Source organism: Giraffa tippelskirchi, chromosome 14, assembly GCF_054371585.1.
Source record: "Giraffa tippelskirchi isolate mGirTip1 chromosome 14, T2T-mGirTip1v1.2.pri, whole genome shotgun sequence".
Classification (NCBI taxonomy): Eukaryota; Metazoa; Chordata; class Mammalia; order Artiodactyla; family Giraffidae; genus Giraffa; species Giraffa tippelskirchi.
The window spans coordinates 34,569,462-34,587,095 of record NC_137288.1 but is presented as its reverse complement, the minus strand read 5'-3'; the positions used below and the strand labels follow the sequence as shown (position 1 = coordinate 34,587,095).

At 38.9% G+C, this 17,634-nt stretch overlaps 1 protein-coding gene across 3 annotated transcripts in view; it reads left to right on the top strand.

Moving 5' to 3' along the window:
- GALNT1 (polypeptide N-acetylgalactosaminyltransferase 1) overlaps positions 1 to 17,634 on the top strand; it is a 118,310-nt gene that overhangs the window by 84,240 nt on the left and 16,436 nt on the right. For all 3 annotated transcript variants that reach the window (XM_081562427.1, XM_081562428.1, XM_081562426.1), the window contains 6 exons: positions 989 to 1,155; positions 6,882 to 7,089; positions 11,838 to 12,008; positions 14,125 to 14,242; positions 15,702 to 15,882; positions 16,905 to 17,044. In XM_081562427.1, the coding sequence (XP_081418553.1) occupies positions 989 to 1,155; positions 6,882 to 7,089; positions 11,838 to 12,008; positions 14,125 to 14,242; positions 15,702 to 15,882; positions 16,905 to 17,044 (985 nt within the window). The remainder of the gene's footprint in view (positions 1 to 988; positions 1,156 to 6,881; positions 7,090 to 11,837; positions 12,009 to 14,124; positions 14,243 to 15,701; positions 15,883 to 16,904; positions 17,045 to 17,634) is intronic.

Sequence of the window (17,634 nt, the reverse complement as noted above, 5' to 3'; positions counted from 1 at the left end):
CCAGCTAGCAGTACTGTTTGTATATGGCAGATTTACCTAATCATCCTCTGAGTCTCACTGGATTTTGTTCCATTTGTTGTTTCTGTAAGCTAGCTTTGTGGTCACCATGGCTGTATTCTGTTTCCTAATTCTCATAATAATAAGTAGAATTAGTTTGTGAAACAATATGACTTATGACTTAACATGATTCAGTTAAGCGACTTTAGAATGTCCTGAAACACATGCCTTGATGTCTGGTTACTTGTGCTGGGTAGTCTGTTTCTAGTGGTTTCATCTAGCACAAGACTGAAAGAGAAGACCATGTAGAACTAGTTTATTGATTCTGTGTGCAGATATTTTGGGTGTGTTGGGTCTTTTCTGATGACTACATTTCTAGACACAGTCTATACTGAACAAGATGTGTGCTGAAATTACGTTGTGCAACAGCAGCATCAGGATTGTGAAACTCACAGTCAGGCCCTGCCACTCCCTCCCTGGGTCCGTCCTTGGCTTCTCATCTGTGAATTGTGGCTCCAAGTACCTCACAAAACTATTAGGAAGCTTCAGTGCCTAGTACTTAGTAGATACTCAGTAAATATTAGTTCACTTCCTTTGTGGAAGGGAATCTTTTGTTTAGATTATTCAACTGTTAGCCTGTAGTGGTTCTGATTTTTTGTCTAATGGGATTCTTGAGACCCATTCACTTTAGGATTAGTGATATGGCCTTAGTACATTCTCCATTAAAATGAATCAACAGAAGACATATCAGGAGAGGTGCCTGATTTTAAGAATATGATTAACATCTTTAAAATAGTTTTAGTCTAAGCATATATAACTTTAGGTACTGTTTTATTAAATGCAACATTAACCAAAACCTAAATAAATGAGAAGTTACTGAGAGTTGCACCACTAGAGCCAACTGCCTTTATTCCTCTGTCACCCCTCCTAGTCTGAGTTGCTTGATTTTGCTGCCTTAACAGTTTTACAAAGGCATTTGCTTTGTTTCCAGGTGTAAAACAAAGGTATATCCAGATAACCTTCCTACAACCAGTGTGGTGATTGTTTTCCACAATGAGGCTTGGAGCACACTTCTGCGAACTGTCCATAGCGTCATTAATCGCTCACCAAGACACATGCTAGAAGAAATTGTTCTAGTAGATGATGCCAGTGAAAGAGGTAAATTTTACATTTTAATGCCAATAATACACTACACCTTTTGTCATTAGTGCTTATAAAGCTAGCTGCTATCAGTGATAGTTGCTATCAGTTTAACCTAATAATTTTATACAAGCTTCTAATTTATCCTAAAAGTTATTTATGACATTTGGACTCATTCACATATGCAAACAATTTACACCCTTGTGAAACTTAAAATATTACTTTAATTAGCATTTGGTTGTGTCACATCTTAATCATGTTTTAAAAAGAGATAATTGTGTAAAAATTTATGCAAAACAGTGGGGGAGAAAAAAAAAACCACTTAATTTTGTCAGGATTTTCTCTGTGGGAAGCTCAGCCCGGAGTCGGAGAAAGACTGGCTCTGATTTAGAACCATGAAGAGAGATTTAGTGCATGGACAGTGGGAAGCATCCCTGCCAGCAGAGCAGAGCCTCAGCTGGGCGAGTCCAGGTTCTCCAGGTTCTTCCTAGGTCTTCCCATTTTCTCCATTCCCAAGGTCAGGCGTGGTCTATAAAAGGGTGAACAAAAGGGTGATGAAGGGGCTTGTGGGAAAGTGGTGTATAGTATGTCTCTGACCTCATGACGAGTCTCTGCAATGGCTCTGGCCCGGACATTCTTCCACAAATCTCAGAATTTTTCACGGGCTTTTTTGTTTTTCACAGCACAGCTGTTTAGGATCATTGGTGTCATGTGCTTTCCCCAATATTCCTATACTCACATGAGAAAAATTTGGAGGAAACTACAGAAAATGGCTCTTCTTCCTTAAGCAGCTTGAAACTTCATGACTCATCTTTTCAACCTTTTTTTGTTGTTATCTCCACCTTTCTCACCTAATCTCTCATTGCATATGCTAAGATAGTTTAGTCAAGTATTATGCCTTCTCCTTCCTGTGCCCACACTAAACATATACATTTAAGCATGATGAAATTTAATTACTTCCTGTCTTAACTGTTGGGATTAATTTGCACATTGATAACAGTTTAAATCTTCTTCCTTTGCCAGATTGTAGAGGTAAAAATAAATAAGTTACAGCCCTGCTGTCTCAAGGGCCTTGTAGCTTACTTTCTTAATCTAATCAAGGAGATAGTTTATAATTACATAAAACATTTAATAATAATATATACTATAATTAATGTCAAAATGAATGAGAGTGTTATAAATTAAGAATTCCATACTTAAATAATTACTATTGACAGTAGACATATAAATTTCACCTGAATAATTGTTAGCTAGGAATTAATTAATCCCTCTTTTAGAAAATCAGGGTTAGGGAGCTTGGTGGCTCAGATGGTAAAGCATCTGCCTACAATGTAGGAGACCTGGGTTCGATCCCTGGGTCGGGAAGATCCCCTGGAGAAGGAAATGGCAACCCACTCCAGTACCCTTGCCTGGAAAATCCCATGGACGGAGGAGCCTGGTAGGCTACAGTCCATGGGGTCACAAAGAATCGGACACAACTGAGTGACTTCACTTTAGAAAACTAACCAAAGTAATTTAGCAGCGATATATAAAAACATCTCTGTCCTCCGAGTGACTTACTTATATGTTGAAACTTGTGAAATTAAATGTTCCTCAAGGAGAGAGATTTTTCCTCAGATGAGATGATTTGTTTTCACATTTTCCCCTGTTTTCTCCATCATTTTGTTGCAGGCCTGAGAAGGCTGTGAAATAGTAAGTTTTTGTGGGATGTAGCCTAATCAGAAAGATCCATGTGTCCACAACCTGAAGTGGCAAAGAAAGTCACGTATCCCAGTTATTTTTTCCTCCCTCATGTAGGCCCTTGTGAATCACCATGGCCTGTGTAAACCTGTAATTGGAAACGCGTGGGCAGGTGTCTGCCTCCCTGCTCCGCCGGGCTCTTAGTCACTGAGCAGGTCTCTGAGTGTCACTGCACAGCCCTCACAAAGAACTTGGTTCTTCTGTATCTTCTTGCCTGGAAAGCCTCAGGTGTTCTGATCACCACTTCTGATATTTGGGAACCACTGGGCATTGTGCTGTTGTGGTCATAGCTGCAGTCTTGCTGCCCAGACTGAGAATGGTCTGACCTTCTTGTTTAGGTGGTAACTATGGGCCTAAGAACCAGAGCCAGCTCTCTAAGTCTGCCCCTTCCTACTCAAGAGGCCCAGCCAAGGCACCATTATTTCTCACCTGGCTGATGAAATAGACTAGTCTCCCCATAAACACTGTCTCCCTGGAGGAAGCTTTTAAACATGCAGACCAGACCACATCACTTCTCTGATGAAAACCTTTCCTTGAAACAAAGACCTACTATATAACACAGGGAACTTTATCAGTATCCTGTAATAATCTGCAATTGAGAAAAATCTGAAAAAGAACATGTATGTAACTGAATCAGTTGCTGTACACCTGAAAACATTGTAAATCAACTATACTTTCAAAAAAAAAAAAATCATTCCTCTGAGGCCTGCAACTATACTTTAATTAAAAACAAGCAAACAGCTTTCCTCTAAGGCCTGCATGACCTGGTCTTTGCCTGCATCTCCAGTCTCATCTTGTAATTCCCCTGCCCACCCTGTCCCCACAGTTCAGCTCAGATGTTTCATCAGAGCCAAGTTACGTTTAGAGAGGCCTTCCTTGACCTCCCAAGACCAGGTCATGTCCCACTGAACACCTCTCAGAACACTCGGTCCTCCACAGCACCCCCCAGGCAGGCACTGTAACTCCCATCAAGAAGGACTGTCTGTCACCATTTTCTCCCCAGTGTCCACAGTGCCTGGTACATAGTAAGCAGTCCAGATATATTCAGTGAAGGAAGGAAAGAGCAATCACCAATCAAATCCTTGTCTTTTCCCCTCGTCTACAGAGAGTTCCTGACTAGGTTGTGTAGCATGTGTAGTCTGCTCATGGCCTCAGGGCCCTGGATTTCACAGTTAACCTTCTGAGACATCAGCAACTCCATTTATTAAGTATGAAGTAGGTGCTATGATTACCCCTATTTTATTGTTAGAGCAAAATGAGACTTAACCATAAACCTAGGGCTTAAACCTCTTAACTGCTATGTACTTCGTGTCTGTCATAACTTTACTATTACAGGATCTGTAATAAAGACGAAGTCTGGATGAATCCCTAGTTCATGTTCAAAGTTATGCAGTTGTCCTCTCAGAAGGGTATCTTAAGACTTAGAATTGATACAATGTTCTTAGTCTGACATGGCTATTGTTTTTCTCATTTTACTCAAAAGGAAACAGGTTCTTATTTAAGTAGGGATTAGGAGTCAGGTTTATTAATATTACACTCTAAATTCCTTGCTCTTTCTACTGCTCTTTAGAGTTCTGGCTAAGATTTCTCAGTTGTTGCTGGGAGCAGTGAAATTTTCCCTGACCTTTACTCTGCCACCCTCGCACTGCCTGAGGTAGAGATGGCTTGGGATCCATTTATAGACTAATAGCTGTAAAGATATCTAATAAATAACACTCTCCCTTATTTTTAGATAATGTTGTATCTTCTAATCATAATCAATTAACCCCCATGGCTTCATTTTCATAAAATCAGTTTTGAATAAATAGTTTCTAATCCCCCACCTAGTCCTGAGCACATAATTCTCTGTTAGCTGTTAGGAAGACACCTATTTTGTAGCCATATTGCATGAGAGCCACAAAGATGTCAAATAAAATGCCAAGAAAAGTTGTTGAATAGCAACTTTTTTGAGCTACCAGACCATGCATTTTTCATTTAAGTTACAGACAGGACAGAGTATCATAACTTTCAAAGATACAGGACTTAGGGATTAGATTGCTTTGATTCTTAAGAAGCACTTCAAACTGTCTAGTTCTGGAAGAAAGACTTTCTGGGAGATGCATTGTGACACAGTCTCACTTGACTGGTCTAAGGTACTAGAATATAACTCATACCTCATCACATGTGATTCATCAAACTCTGAACATAAAGCAATTTAAATGTGTATCAGGTCGGGCAATTCCACAGTCCTGAATTGTTCCCTTGGTTGTTCCCTTGTAGGATTTCTTGCTGTGGGTGAAAAGATGGGCTTTGAAGTCAGGCAGACCTGATTTGACTCTTGGATCTACCCCTTAATAAGTTGTGTCATTTTGATCAGTTCGTTTAATATTCTGAGCCTTAGAATTTCATGTCTAAAATAGGTTTAATAACATCTCATAGGGTCATTATGAGGATTAAATGAAATAAAGTCTGTAAAGAGCCTGGCATTATACTAAACAGACATCTGTAAAATGTTGCTTTTCATCGGGATTGGCACCACCCTCACCTTTTTACTCAGAATCAAATTATAGCTTTCTGGTTCATAAAATCATAGTTATCAGGCAGGAGTTCTCCCCGTATTTTTCAGATACTCTTTTTAGCCCAGATATTTTAGAAAAGGTGTTAGCAGACATGGAAACAATAGGTTTTCTGGTGTAGTGGACATAGAGGCCTTTTTTCTCTTTCACTGTTTTCACAGCCCTGATTATTCCATTATTGAATCAGTCAGGTCTTACCACTTACAGTGAGCAAGAACCATTTCACTCCTATTTGTCTTTCCCTCTCCAGTATGTAGGAAGCCCTTCCTAAATGTGGTTCCCACATTTAGAATTTACCCCCTTAATATACCCAACTGCCCTTATGGAGATCCCATGGGACAGAGGTAGTCATAGGCATCCTGGTAGCTCCATGTCAAGATTTTCCTTCCCTGGAGAGATTGTCCTTGTACTTCTTGTATGGGGACAAATTGGAAAGACATTTGCCCACCACCCGTTGCTTCTCTGGCATAACTACCACAAACTAACCTGATCTGCGACTTCTCTTTGCCTTGAGGAAGTGGAAACTTTTCTGCTTTTTTCTTTTTAAAATTTATTTATTTGGCTGCACTGGGTTATAGTCATTGCACATGGGATCTTCAGTCTTCCTTACAGCATGCAGGATCCTTAGTTGCAGCTTGTGGGATCTAGTTCCCTGACTAGGGAGTGAACCTGGGCCCCCTGCATTGGGAGTGCAGAGTCTCAGCCACTGGACCACCAGGGAAGTCCCCCTTGTCTGCTGTTTAAAGTCAGTTATGTACTCTGGAGGCAGGAAATCTTTGACTTAAGGGCACAGCCTCTCTCTGAACTCTGCAGGATAGCTGCTGATTTTCTCTTTTTCTCTTCAGTTGCCCTTCCGTCTTGAAAGCTCTTTTACTTGGACCAAACTGTCTGTTAAGGTTTCTGTTTGGTCTTGCAGCTACAGCCCAGCATTCTCTTCTAGCTTGACCTCACTCCCCACCTCCTGCAAGAACTGCATAGTCAGAGACTGTGACAGTCTGTAAGACAATTCGCTCCTGTCTTTGAAGAAACCACACAGTTTTCTGAATTCTTAACAGCTATTGTGTATTCGTTCCTTCTCTCTATTGAGGTCTGGGTTTAATTCTCTTGAACTACCTTCTTTCTGTTCCTGATACTTAAGCGTGATTAAAAAAGAATTGAGCTGACAGAAGGCTCCTTCAAGAAATGTGGTAACATGCCTTTGACTGAACCTGAGCCCAGAAGCTCTCCCCTAATTCCTCACGTAACAAAGGAGAGGCAGTTCTGGCACATTCTCTCAGGAGATAAAAAGCCTTCCTGGGTGAACTGGGTTTGAGAGTCAGGGAGCCTCACTTACAGTGCTCAGTAAATACACATGGAATGAATACTGCGATCCAAAGTTGCTTTCCACCTGGATAATGCCAGCTTACAGGTTTGCGTGTTATTTTCTTAATTTGTTTTATTTCTTTTCAGACTTTTTAAAAAGACCTCTAGAGAGTTACGTGAAAAAATTAAAAGTACCCATTCACGTCATTCGAATGGAACAGCGGTCTGGATTGATCAGAGCTAGGTTAAAAGGTGCTGCTGTGTCTAAAGGCCAAGTGATCACCTTTTTAGACGCACACTGTGAGTGCACAGTGGGGTGGCTGGAGCCTCTCTTAGCCAGGATCAAACATGACAGGTAATTTTATGGAATTTATAAATTGTTTTCAGTGCCTTTGTGTTAAACTATGGTAAGTTGCAAAATTCTGTTTTAAAATAAATATAAAAATACTTTCATCTGAGTTTTCCTTTTAAATACCTATGAAGAGTGCTTGTGCTCAGTTCCTGAGTTGTGTCCAACTCGTGTGACCCCACGGACTGTAGCCCACCAGGCTCCTCTATGCATGGGATTTTCCAGTCAAGAATACTGGAGTGGGTTCCCATTTCCTTCTCCAAGGGATCTTCCCGACCCAGGGATCGAACCCACGTCTCCTGCATTGGCAGCTGGACTTTTACCACTGAGCCACCTGAGCAGCCCTATGAAGAGTGCTCTAGACTAAATGTGAAGACCACATTCTAAAGCCTGGAAGCACTGTTTGCAGACTGCCTTGTTAGTGAGGATGGGTTAGGACACGTGTTGTTAGGATGTTTCCTGTCTGCTCTCTTCACAGAACAGGAGCAGAACAGATAGACACTTATCTCAGGGGCGGTAGGATAAAGCCCTGTACTCATCCCTGCTCTCTAAGGCTGACACGAGGGTGCGGGCAGATCATCTCCTCTCTGTCTGCATCTTTACTGAGGCTGTATCTCTCAGCCTGTAGCACAGAGTTAAAGGGGGTGATGAGATACATGTTGCCCCTGAAATGCTTGATTGTATATGAAAATAAGCACTGTAATCTCGGCTAATACAGGTGGAACATTGGGAGCAGTGCAAGCTCATGGTTGTAGTCTTTCATGATGCAGTTTTCAAAGAATTGCCTACTGCTGGGCTCTGGCTTAGTTCCTAGACATCAAGAAAAAACCTAACTTCATTCTGCAGGACCTAGGTTTGTTGCATTTCTGCTTGTCATTGCAGTTTGAACCAGAGGCTGGCTGTGTCAACTTAACATTAAGATTTAGATTTCAGCAGGGTAAACTCTTATTAGTCAAGTTGAGCGTGTGTGCATGCTAAGTTGCTTCAGTTGTGTCCGACTCTTTGTGACCCTATGGTCTGTAACCTGCCAGGCTCCTCTGTCCATGGGATTCTCCAGGCAAGAATACTGGAGTGGGTTGCTATGCCCTCCTCCAGGGGACCTTCCCGACCCAGGGATTGAATGCGAGTCTCTTATGTCTCCTGCACTGGCAGGCAGGTTTTTTACTACTAGTGCCACCTGGGAAGCCCCCAAGTTGAGCATAGTGGGAGCTTGTCATTGCATCTATTCTGTTTGTAAGCAAATACTGGACCTACATCTCTCCCCTTTCAAAGATGAATTAACTGGGCAATGAGAAGATACAATAGCTTTAGGAAGGAGAACACTGCCTGAAGAAGACATAGGATATCTGTAAATTGTTTTCTGTATATAACAGATGACTGATTCAGGAAGTGTTTTCTTGTGTAAAGACAGTCTGTAACCTTTATGAAGCAGGAAGCCTAGACCCTTGGAGAAAACAGTGTGAAGTGATGACAGAATATGAAAGGGAAATTGCCTGAAATAACAACCACAACAACTTCCAATTGGGCTGTTTGGTAGATCAGGTATCCTGAATAACTTTTCCAACTGAAAAAGCTGAATTCTGGATAAATACAAAACACATTTTTAAGTGCATAACCAAGTTGGCACTAAAGTAAGAAATTTTGCAGCTCTCAGAACGAAGTGCATACAAGTAAGTAGTCCAGACACTAAAGCCAGCTTTCACTTGTAGGGTTTCCTGCTGAACTTAGGGGATATGGATCTTCTACCTTGAAAGACAAACAGATGGGAGGATAGGAGCCAAGGCCAGGGCCCTGCCTACAGTGTGAAGACAAATGGCAAATATCTGCATAAAGCTAAGCTTCTGTTGTCTGTATTTCTGGGTTAGAATGAGAAGTGAATTCTATCACACCAAAGGCAACCTGGCTGTTTCAACCTTGATATGGGGTGAAGGAGGGAAAACAGATCTCTTCTAAGAATTTGTAAACAGGATACAGAAAAAGGGGATACCAGTTCAACTTGTTTTATGTAACTAGTATAACCTTGATAGGAAATCAGAAAAGAAGTACATGGAAAATTATTCAAACCCACTGGTGAACCCTAATACGAAAATCTCACACCACCAGCAAACTGAGTCCAACTGGGATTTATTAATATCATATCAATATATACGTATAGGCTGCTGCTAAGTCGCTTCAGTTGTGTCCGACTCTGTGCGACCCCATAGACAGCAGCCCACCAGGCTCTCCTATCCCTGGGATTTTCCAGGCAAGAACACCGGAGTGGGTTGCCATTTCCGTCTCCAATGCAGGAAGGTGAAAGTGAAGTCGCTCAGTCATGTCCAACCCTTCGCGACCCCATGGACCGCAGCCTACCAGGCTCCTCCATCCATGGAATTTTCCAGGCAAGAGTACTGGAGTGGGGTGCCATTGCCTTCTCCGATATATATATATGTATATATATAACACAAGGGTCCCCAATTTCCACGACCTAATGCCTGATGATCAGAGATGGAGCCGATGTAATAATAATAGAAATAAAGTGCACAATAAATGTAATGCACTTGAATCATCCCCAAACCACACTTCCCCCATTCCAGTTTCATGAAAAAATTGTCTTCCATGAAACTAGTCTCTGGTGCCAAAAAAGTGGGGGACCACTGATAACATATCGGTATATATGTATAGATAACATATCATTACTACTTGGTTTAGTTTAATATTACAAAACCAATTCACATAGTAGACCCTTTTAACATAGTTCTGAAACTGTGATTAAAACCCTGTCATTAAAACTCTATAATCACTTTAGTAGATACAGGAAAAAAAATGTTCATTTATGATTAAAGTGAACATTGATTTATGATTTAAAATACTTAGTAAACTATTACAGAATGGAAATTTACAAATTTTAAAAAGGATAGCTAAACACACACATGTTAACTGGCAAACATAACAGAGAAATGTTGAAAGTGTTTTGCGCAAGATAAGGATGCCCTGAATTATTCATATTACTCGGTATTATTAGAAGCTTTAGATTTTGCAATAATACAAGAAATAAAAGGTGTAAGAATTGGAAAGGAAAAAAATGGGTGCTATCAATTGCAAATGATGTTTTTTTTACAAAGAAAAGTAATTTATACACAAAGTAGTAGAAATAATAAGAATTTAGCAGTGTTGCCAAATATAAAATCACCATAGAAAAGTCGGTTGCTTTCTCCATACCAGCAGGAATAGTTAGAAAATATAATGTAAAAAGAAGAAACGAAATGATACCATTTATAATAGCAATGGGAATCATAGGCTCTGATTAGAAATATGTTTAACAAATGATGCATGAAATTGAAAATTGTTGAAATTCACTGGAAAATAATCTGAGCAGAGAGAAGGATAATGTTAATGGATAGAAAAGTCAATATAAAAATGTCATTTCTCCCTACATTGATCTGTAAATTCACTGTGTTCTTAATTGAAATCTCAGCAGAATTTTCTGGGAGAAACTGGCTGATGCTGATATTTATATGGAAATACATATTTTTTTAAAAAATAGCTAAAATACCTGTGAAAAAGAAGAATCAAGTACAGCTGGGCCTGTCCTACTAGCTATCAAGACTTATTTTAAAGCTGTTTAATTGTGGCAGTGATGTATTGATGCAGGGATTAGACTAGTGAAACAGAGCCAGTCCGTGTTTATGGTGAAAACTTGACTTATGACAGAGCTGGCCCTTATGATTACAGCAGACTGAGATATGTAGCACTAGGACAGTTGGTCACCCATAAGGAAAATGAACAAAGTTGGATACTTGCTGCATGAAAACCCAAAATCAGTTTCATGAAGGCTAAAGACAAATGTGAAAGGCAAAAATGTAATTCATTTTGAAGATAATATAGGAGAATATGATTTGGGAGTAAGGAAAGATTTCTTAAATAAGACACCAGTCAGATGGGGAGGATACTCTAAAATGTGGCTCCCAAGGGCTCTGAGAGGGGCAGTGTTCCTTAGAAGGAGCTGTGGCCATGTGTGGTTTTTCAGGTTCATAAAAATCACAGTAACCAAAAGGAAAAACTTTTAGTGTGTATGATCAGACAATTTATATGAAGAAATAGAAACTGCAATAAAAAGTACTCATTCTAATGATTAGAAAAGATAAATTTTTTAAACCCAGAGATACTATTTAACATTATTATAATTACACAATTGCAAGAAAATAGCATCCAAAGTTGATGACATTATAAGAAAGCTGTATATACCTATACATAAAACACTTTTGGAAAGCAGTAATGAGCAGTGCCACAAAAAATTCTTTCCTCTAATTCACTAGTGTCACTCCTAGAAGTTTACTCTTCAAGCAAAAGTGAAAATATATATATGAACATGATCCCTTAGTTTCTTAATAGCAGAAATCTATAAGAAACACAAATGTCCAAAAGTCTATTTTTTAAGAAAGTTATTAGCTTAAAACTGTTAAATATGTAGTCATTAAAAGTGTTATTTTTTAATACTGTAGAAATATTTGAAGTACTTTTCATGTGGCAAGAAGTGTAAAAGTCTGAATGGAAAAGGGGTGGAAGGTTATTTTCAATGGGTTATAAATAAATAGGATAAATGATGCTAGCTCAGTAGGATAGAGTGGGGGATTTTTTTCACCACTGTCCTTAACATTACAGAATGCATTTTTATTTTAAAAACACTTAGTATATACTTGTTATGTAGTTGTTATGACAGACCTCAAAAAGGAAAGTTTTCAAAGATTTTTCATCTGCTTTTATGATTCCAGGAAGACAGTGGTCTGTCCCATCATAGATGTAATCAGTGATGACACTTTCGAGTACATGGCAGGTTCTGACATGACCTATGGCGGGTTCAACTGGAAGCTCAACTTTCGCTGGTATCCCGTTCCCCAAAGAGAAATGGACAGAAGGAAAGGTGATCGAACTCTTCCTGTGAGGTAATTGATTCGTCAGACGTTTTCCCCAAAGTGTTACTGGCAGGGGATTGTGAAGCTTCAGGAATCACATTAGAAGGATTTTAAATGTATTTTGAAAGGATTTGTTCACCATATGTGAAGTTAAGAGCCATTTTTCATTTATTTGAAATAATATCATTATTATTTATTTGAAATAATGTCATTATTTCAAAGACGGATTTCTTTTTTAAGTAAAAAAATAAGTTCAAATTTTTCATTTCTATAAATCTAGTGCCTGTGAGAAATAATAGTGGCATGCATATGTTCTTTCATTCCTATATGAACAACAGTTTGCACATCTGTAATTTATGCTTTAATTCAGTCACTAGGGATAATAATATTTAACTTAAACCATCCCTTCAGTAATTATAAGTGCCAGGATGTGAAAATATTGCCTAAAACTGGGTAATAAGATGTAAGACTTTAAATTCAGATATCTACCATCTGACAAGGTTAGAAAAAACTTGTTTCAAGTATAAAAATAACTAGAATTGACAAAAGTATAAAAGGGATACCCATTAATGCATTTCTGCTTTTTCTTTTGTTCTATATTTGGTCTTATATAGATTTTTTTTTTTTTTCCAGAAAGGGATAAAAAGCTTCATGCTATTGAGGACCTTTAGAGAGAGACCTTGAGCCTTCTGAGCCATCCTAGGATTTATTCTGGTTGCATCAGCCTATTGCTTCTGTAGTAATTGAGAGTTGCTTTTTAGCCTTCTCCTCTCCTAGGCTTCCCAGATCTGTCTGCCTTTGAATTGAGTCTAGTTCTGACAGCTGGAGAGAGGTTTCACTAGTTCTATGCTCTTTGTCTCTAGTCAGCCCAAGTTCTCTCCTACTTTCCCAGTAAAGGACTTTTTCACTCTTTGGCTGACAGTTCAAATCAGCATCTAAACCAAGGGCTGCTAAACATTTCATGAATGATAGACTTCTTTGAAAAACCTGATAAAAGCTAGGAGTCTTCCCTAAACTGGGGGGTAGGGCGGTAGGCAGGGATACCTGTATAAATGCCTGTTTTACATGCATAAACAGACGGGTTTGCATAACAGTTCTAGGTAAATTAGATGTCAAACCTAGGTCAGGAAACCCCTGCACTGAAGGATAATGCTGGGTGTCAGCCTATTTTCTTTAACTCCTAAGATACTAGGCTTTCTCGTTCTTTTTTTGTCTTCTAAAATCAAACTAAGTCCTAACTTCTTGGTGGAAACAACTATTTCTTCTGTAAAAGCAAATGCTACCTCCCTCACCAGTGCATGGAATGAGTATGTTTTGGGGTTATGTAGGTGGCCAGTTCATCCTAAACTAGTATCTCCATATATCCTCTGTCCCTAGAATTTAATTACGTTCTCCCTAGTTGGAACCCATTTTTCTCTCATACTCATTCTTCAGGTAAACCAGTACTTGGTATTCATTTATTTAAATCCTCCTTTGTTATCATTTCTCTGCTTAATTCAACCTGTTCCCACCCATTCCGCATACCTGAGCCATGTTTTGTGGCAGAGAATTTACTGTACTTGGTCAGGATGATGATCCCCTTAGGAGGAACATATTGATTTTATTCTGTACTTCATTTCCTCCCTTAAAGTTCAGGAAAAGAGCTGCACTGTTTTTGTCCTGTTCAATCGTACATCTTTGCAGTATTTGCCACCCTTTAAAACCTGGTGTGCTAGAGCTGCTGACGTGAGTCTGGTTGGTTAACATGGTCAACTACATTTTTAGTTGCTCGAAACTCTGGAGTGTGTCACAGACAGATGAAGATTACAAGAAATAGCTTCAACTTAAGGAGTTTAGGGTGGAAGCTCAGTCAGGACCTGAGGATCAAGAATGGCACTGAAGACAGTAAGAGCCCTTGGGACCAGGCAGGGAAGGGTGTCCAGGCAGGAGCTGTGAGAGCGTGACTGGGGTGCAGGTCATATCTGGAAACCAAATAACTCAGCATAAAAACAAAGCCCTTGGGGCCTGTGAAAAGTTTCTGAAGAATGTGAGAATCGGCATTTATTCCATAGTTATAAACAGTTATGAAACTACTTTTAAAAACAAAAACTGATAGTAAACCTTAAATTGTTGCAATTAACAGTATAGTATTATGATTGAATTTCAGAACACCTACAATGGCAGGAGGCCTTTTTTCAATAGACAGAGATTACTTTCAGGAAATTGGAACATATGATGCTGGAATGGATATTTGGGGAGGAGAAAACCTAGAAATTTCCTTTAGGGTAAGTTCCCTTTGAAAAAAGTAACCTGTATAACCTCAAATATGAATATGCTTTGAATATTTTTGTTCTCTCTAAAGAAAAAATAAAAAGTGAATTTAATATGAGTTTAATCAGACTTCGTAGCCTTCAGCCCATAAAAAGTTTGGTGATAGTATTAAAGGTTCATTCTAAAGTATTTTAAGCAAATAATTCAGTTATATTAGTAGTCCACCTGTAAAATTTACACAGGATTCCCCAGTTGTCTTTACTTTCAAGGAAGTAATTCAAACTCTAAAAGTAAATAAAAATAACATGTAGTTCGTAAATGCTACTTTGTTCCTTAACTGCCAAAAACATAATTTTACCTTCTTTAATATGCTGTGTCCTTCTGGTCTGAGAATTGTTCTCTCTTATTTAAACCTGGCCACTTTACCAGCTTTCTGTTTTTCAATAAAAAGAAAAAGGCAAAAGAACTTTGAAATTAGTCTAATTTAATCCAGTCAGCCTTAAGTCTTATGCATTTCATGTTCACAGAAATCAACTTATTTTTAGAATGATGTGTATTTCTGAAAATAATGAACTTTAGACACATGGCTTATTGTGAAAACCACAGTGAACTGTAGAAGTCTAACCCTGCTAGCTCACTGCATTCCTGGTGGATCACCTTGCTGTTTATAAGAGGAGAAGTTTGGACTCCAGAGCATCTTGGAGATCCTGTTTGGCTGTATCACTTTATGATCCTGGGAAAGCGTTAAAGTAGGCACACTGAGTATTTAACAAAGTCAAGACTTTTCAAAAAGTATTGTAATTGAAAATAGTCTACAGTTAAATAGACTTTTAACTTACAGAAAAATGTATTTTGAAAGGAGTAGAAGGATAATTGATTAAAGATGTGAAACCACACTTAATGATCTTTCTTTTACCCCTTTTTTTGTTTTTATGCTCACAAAGACACTAGACTGTGCTCTCACTGGCCACTGAGTAACTCATGAGTAATCCACAAGTTGAGAGTTCTAGGTTCTGTTTAATGTGTAGGTTGTGACACAGGTTTGGAGAAGGATGAACAGATTGGGCTCCGGCTGAACACTCCATGGTCAAAACTTTTTTGACCATGAACCATATTAATAAATACAGTATACACACAACCCATAATGTAAACATTTCATGAAACAGTATGTCCTTGTTGCCAAGTGCTGGTGGCAGTTCATCAAATTTGAATTTTATGACCCTTATAAGATTGATGGACTGCAGTTAGAAAAAACACTGCTCTGGACCTCAGGTCTTTTCTGAATTTAACCTTCAACTTCTGGTTTGATCAGAACCAAAAATTGAGGAAGCACTGACTCTGGGACCATGTAGCAGGAGCTCCACTGTACATACACCCTTGATTCTGTGAAATTCCAGCCATGAAATTCAGTAGATGTGAACATTTTTTTAACTGTTGGTGTTTAAAACGGGTCTTCTTTGCGGCTGTTTCCAGATTTGGCAGTGTGGAGGAACTTTGGAGATTGTTACTTGCTCACATGTTGGCCATGTTTTTCGGAAAGCTACACCCTACACATTTCCAGGAGGCACAGGGCAGATTATCAATAAAAATAACAGACGACTTGCAGAAGTGTGGATGGATGAGTTCAAGAATTTCTTCTATATAATTTCTCCAGGTTAGCATTATTTTGCATTAGAAACACAAGACAAACTTTCTTGGTCTGATCCTAATGCATTCTAAGGAGGGGTTAGAAGGGGTGGAAAAGAAGCTTTGAGCAGAGGCGAGACACTTAACCTCAGAGGTTGTTGTAAAGAATAAATGAAATTACATATAGTATAGAAAGTGCTTAACAAAAGCCTGGTATAATATTTACATCACAGGAGACATGAGACACAGGTTCGATCCCTGCATCAGGAAGATCCCCTGGAGAAGGGAATGGCTACCCATTCCAGTCTTCTTGCCTGGAGAATCCCGTGAATAGAGGAACATGGTGGGCTACAGTCTATAGGGTCGCAAAGAGTCAGACACAACTGAAGCGACATAGCACACACAAAGGAACAATAATAATACATGATCCAGTATTGCAGAAATTACTGTTTTAGTCCAGGTGCTTTTCATGTTCTTTTTTTTTTTTTTAAACCTAACCACAACATTTAACATTTACATGAAATAGTCAAGTATTTCAAGGCCAGTGCAAAGCCCCAGGAGCTTTTATCTGCTCTTCAGAGTTTTGGCAACAGCTGTTCCATCAGCTGTAAATCTCCCTGACATTATGATTCTATCCTCTTCCAGTCACCACGAGACTGTCCGGGGCGAGGGTGAGGGTTGAGGGGGATGGGTGCACAATTTAGGGAGCTATGTGAGAAGTACCTGACTGGAAACAATTGCTCTGTTTAACATCTGCTTCATATTTGGGCAAAATTGATCTTTGTTTTTGCCTTAGTAAATATTAAAGTTTTGTGATCCCAGGTAACTTACAGTAGTGTGTATTGTTAGTGGCATGTAAACTGTTCTCATATAAATTTAATTTTTCTTTGAAAAACATTATTTTCTTGTTTTATACCTTGGGAGGTAGATTTGTGGTATGTCACCAAAATGATATTGCTTTTCCTGTTTGGCTTGTTAGATGCAATATATAAATAGAAATGTATTACCTGACAGAACATTAATAATTCAGTGACTTATTTCTTTTACCAGGTGTTACAAAGGTAGATTATGGAGATATAGCATCAAGACTTGGTCTAAGGCACAAGCTCCAATGCAGACCATTCTCTTGGTACCTAGAGAATATTTATCCTGATTCTCAGATTCCACGTCACTATTTCTCTTTGGGAGAGGTAAAAAAAAAAATGTATTCTGTGTGGTTCTCACTGATTTGTAAAAAAAGAATAGAGGTTAAACTTCTAACAATGGAGTACTTGTATGTTAAAATTATTTAAACTCAAGTATGGGAAAAGTCCTTGTTAGTTGATGCAGTCTGCCTCATAACCTGAAGTCTTATTAATTTATCATGTTACATTTTATTAAAATAAGGCTCTACCTCTCACCTTTCACAGTTAGACTTTTGTTATATTGGTGTCTTCAATAGACTTACTTTAACAAACTGAAATATTCATCTTCACATGGCGTTCTCCTGTGTACACATGTGACTCCAAATCTTCCCTCTTTACTAAGGACACCAATCATACTGGATTAAGGCCTACCCTAATGACCTCATTTTAACTTGACTCCCTCTGTAAAGAACCTGTCTCCAAATGATGTCACATTCTGAGGGTAATGGGGGTTAGGACTCCAACATGTGAATTTGAGGGGATACAGTTCAGTCCGTAACAGAGATTGAGCTCAGTGGGGCTGGATTGCAGTTGTATAAAGACTTAGTTCACTTCTAGCTCAGGTATGCTTCTCAGGCCTGGTCTTTCAAAGCTTC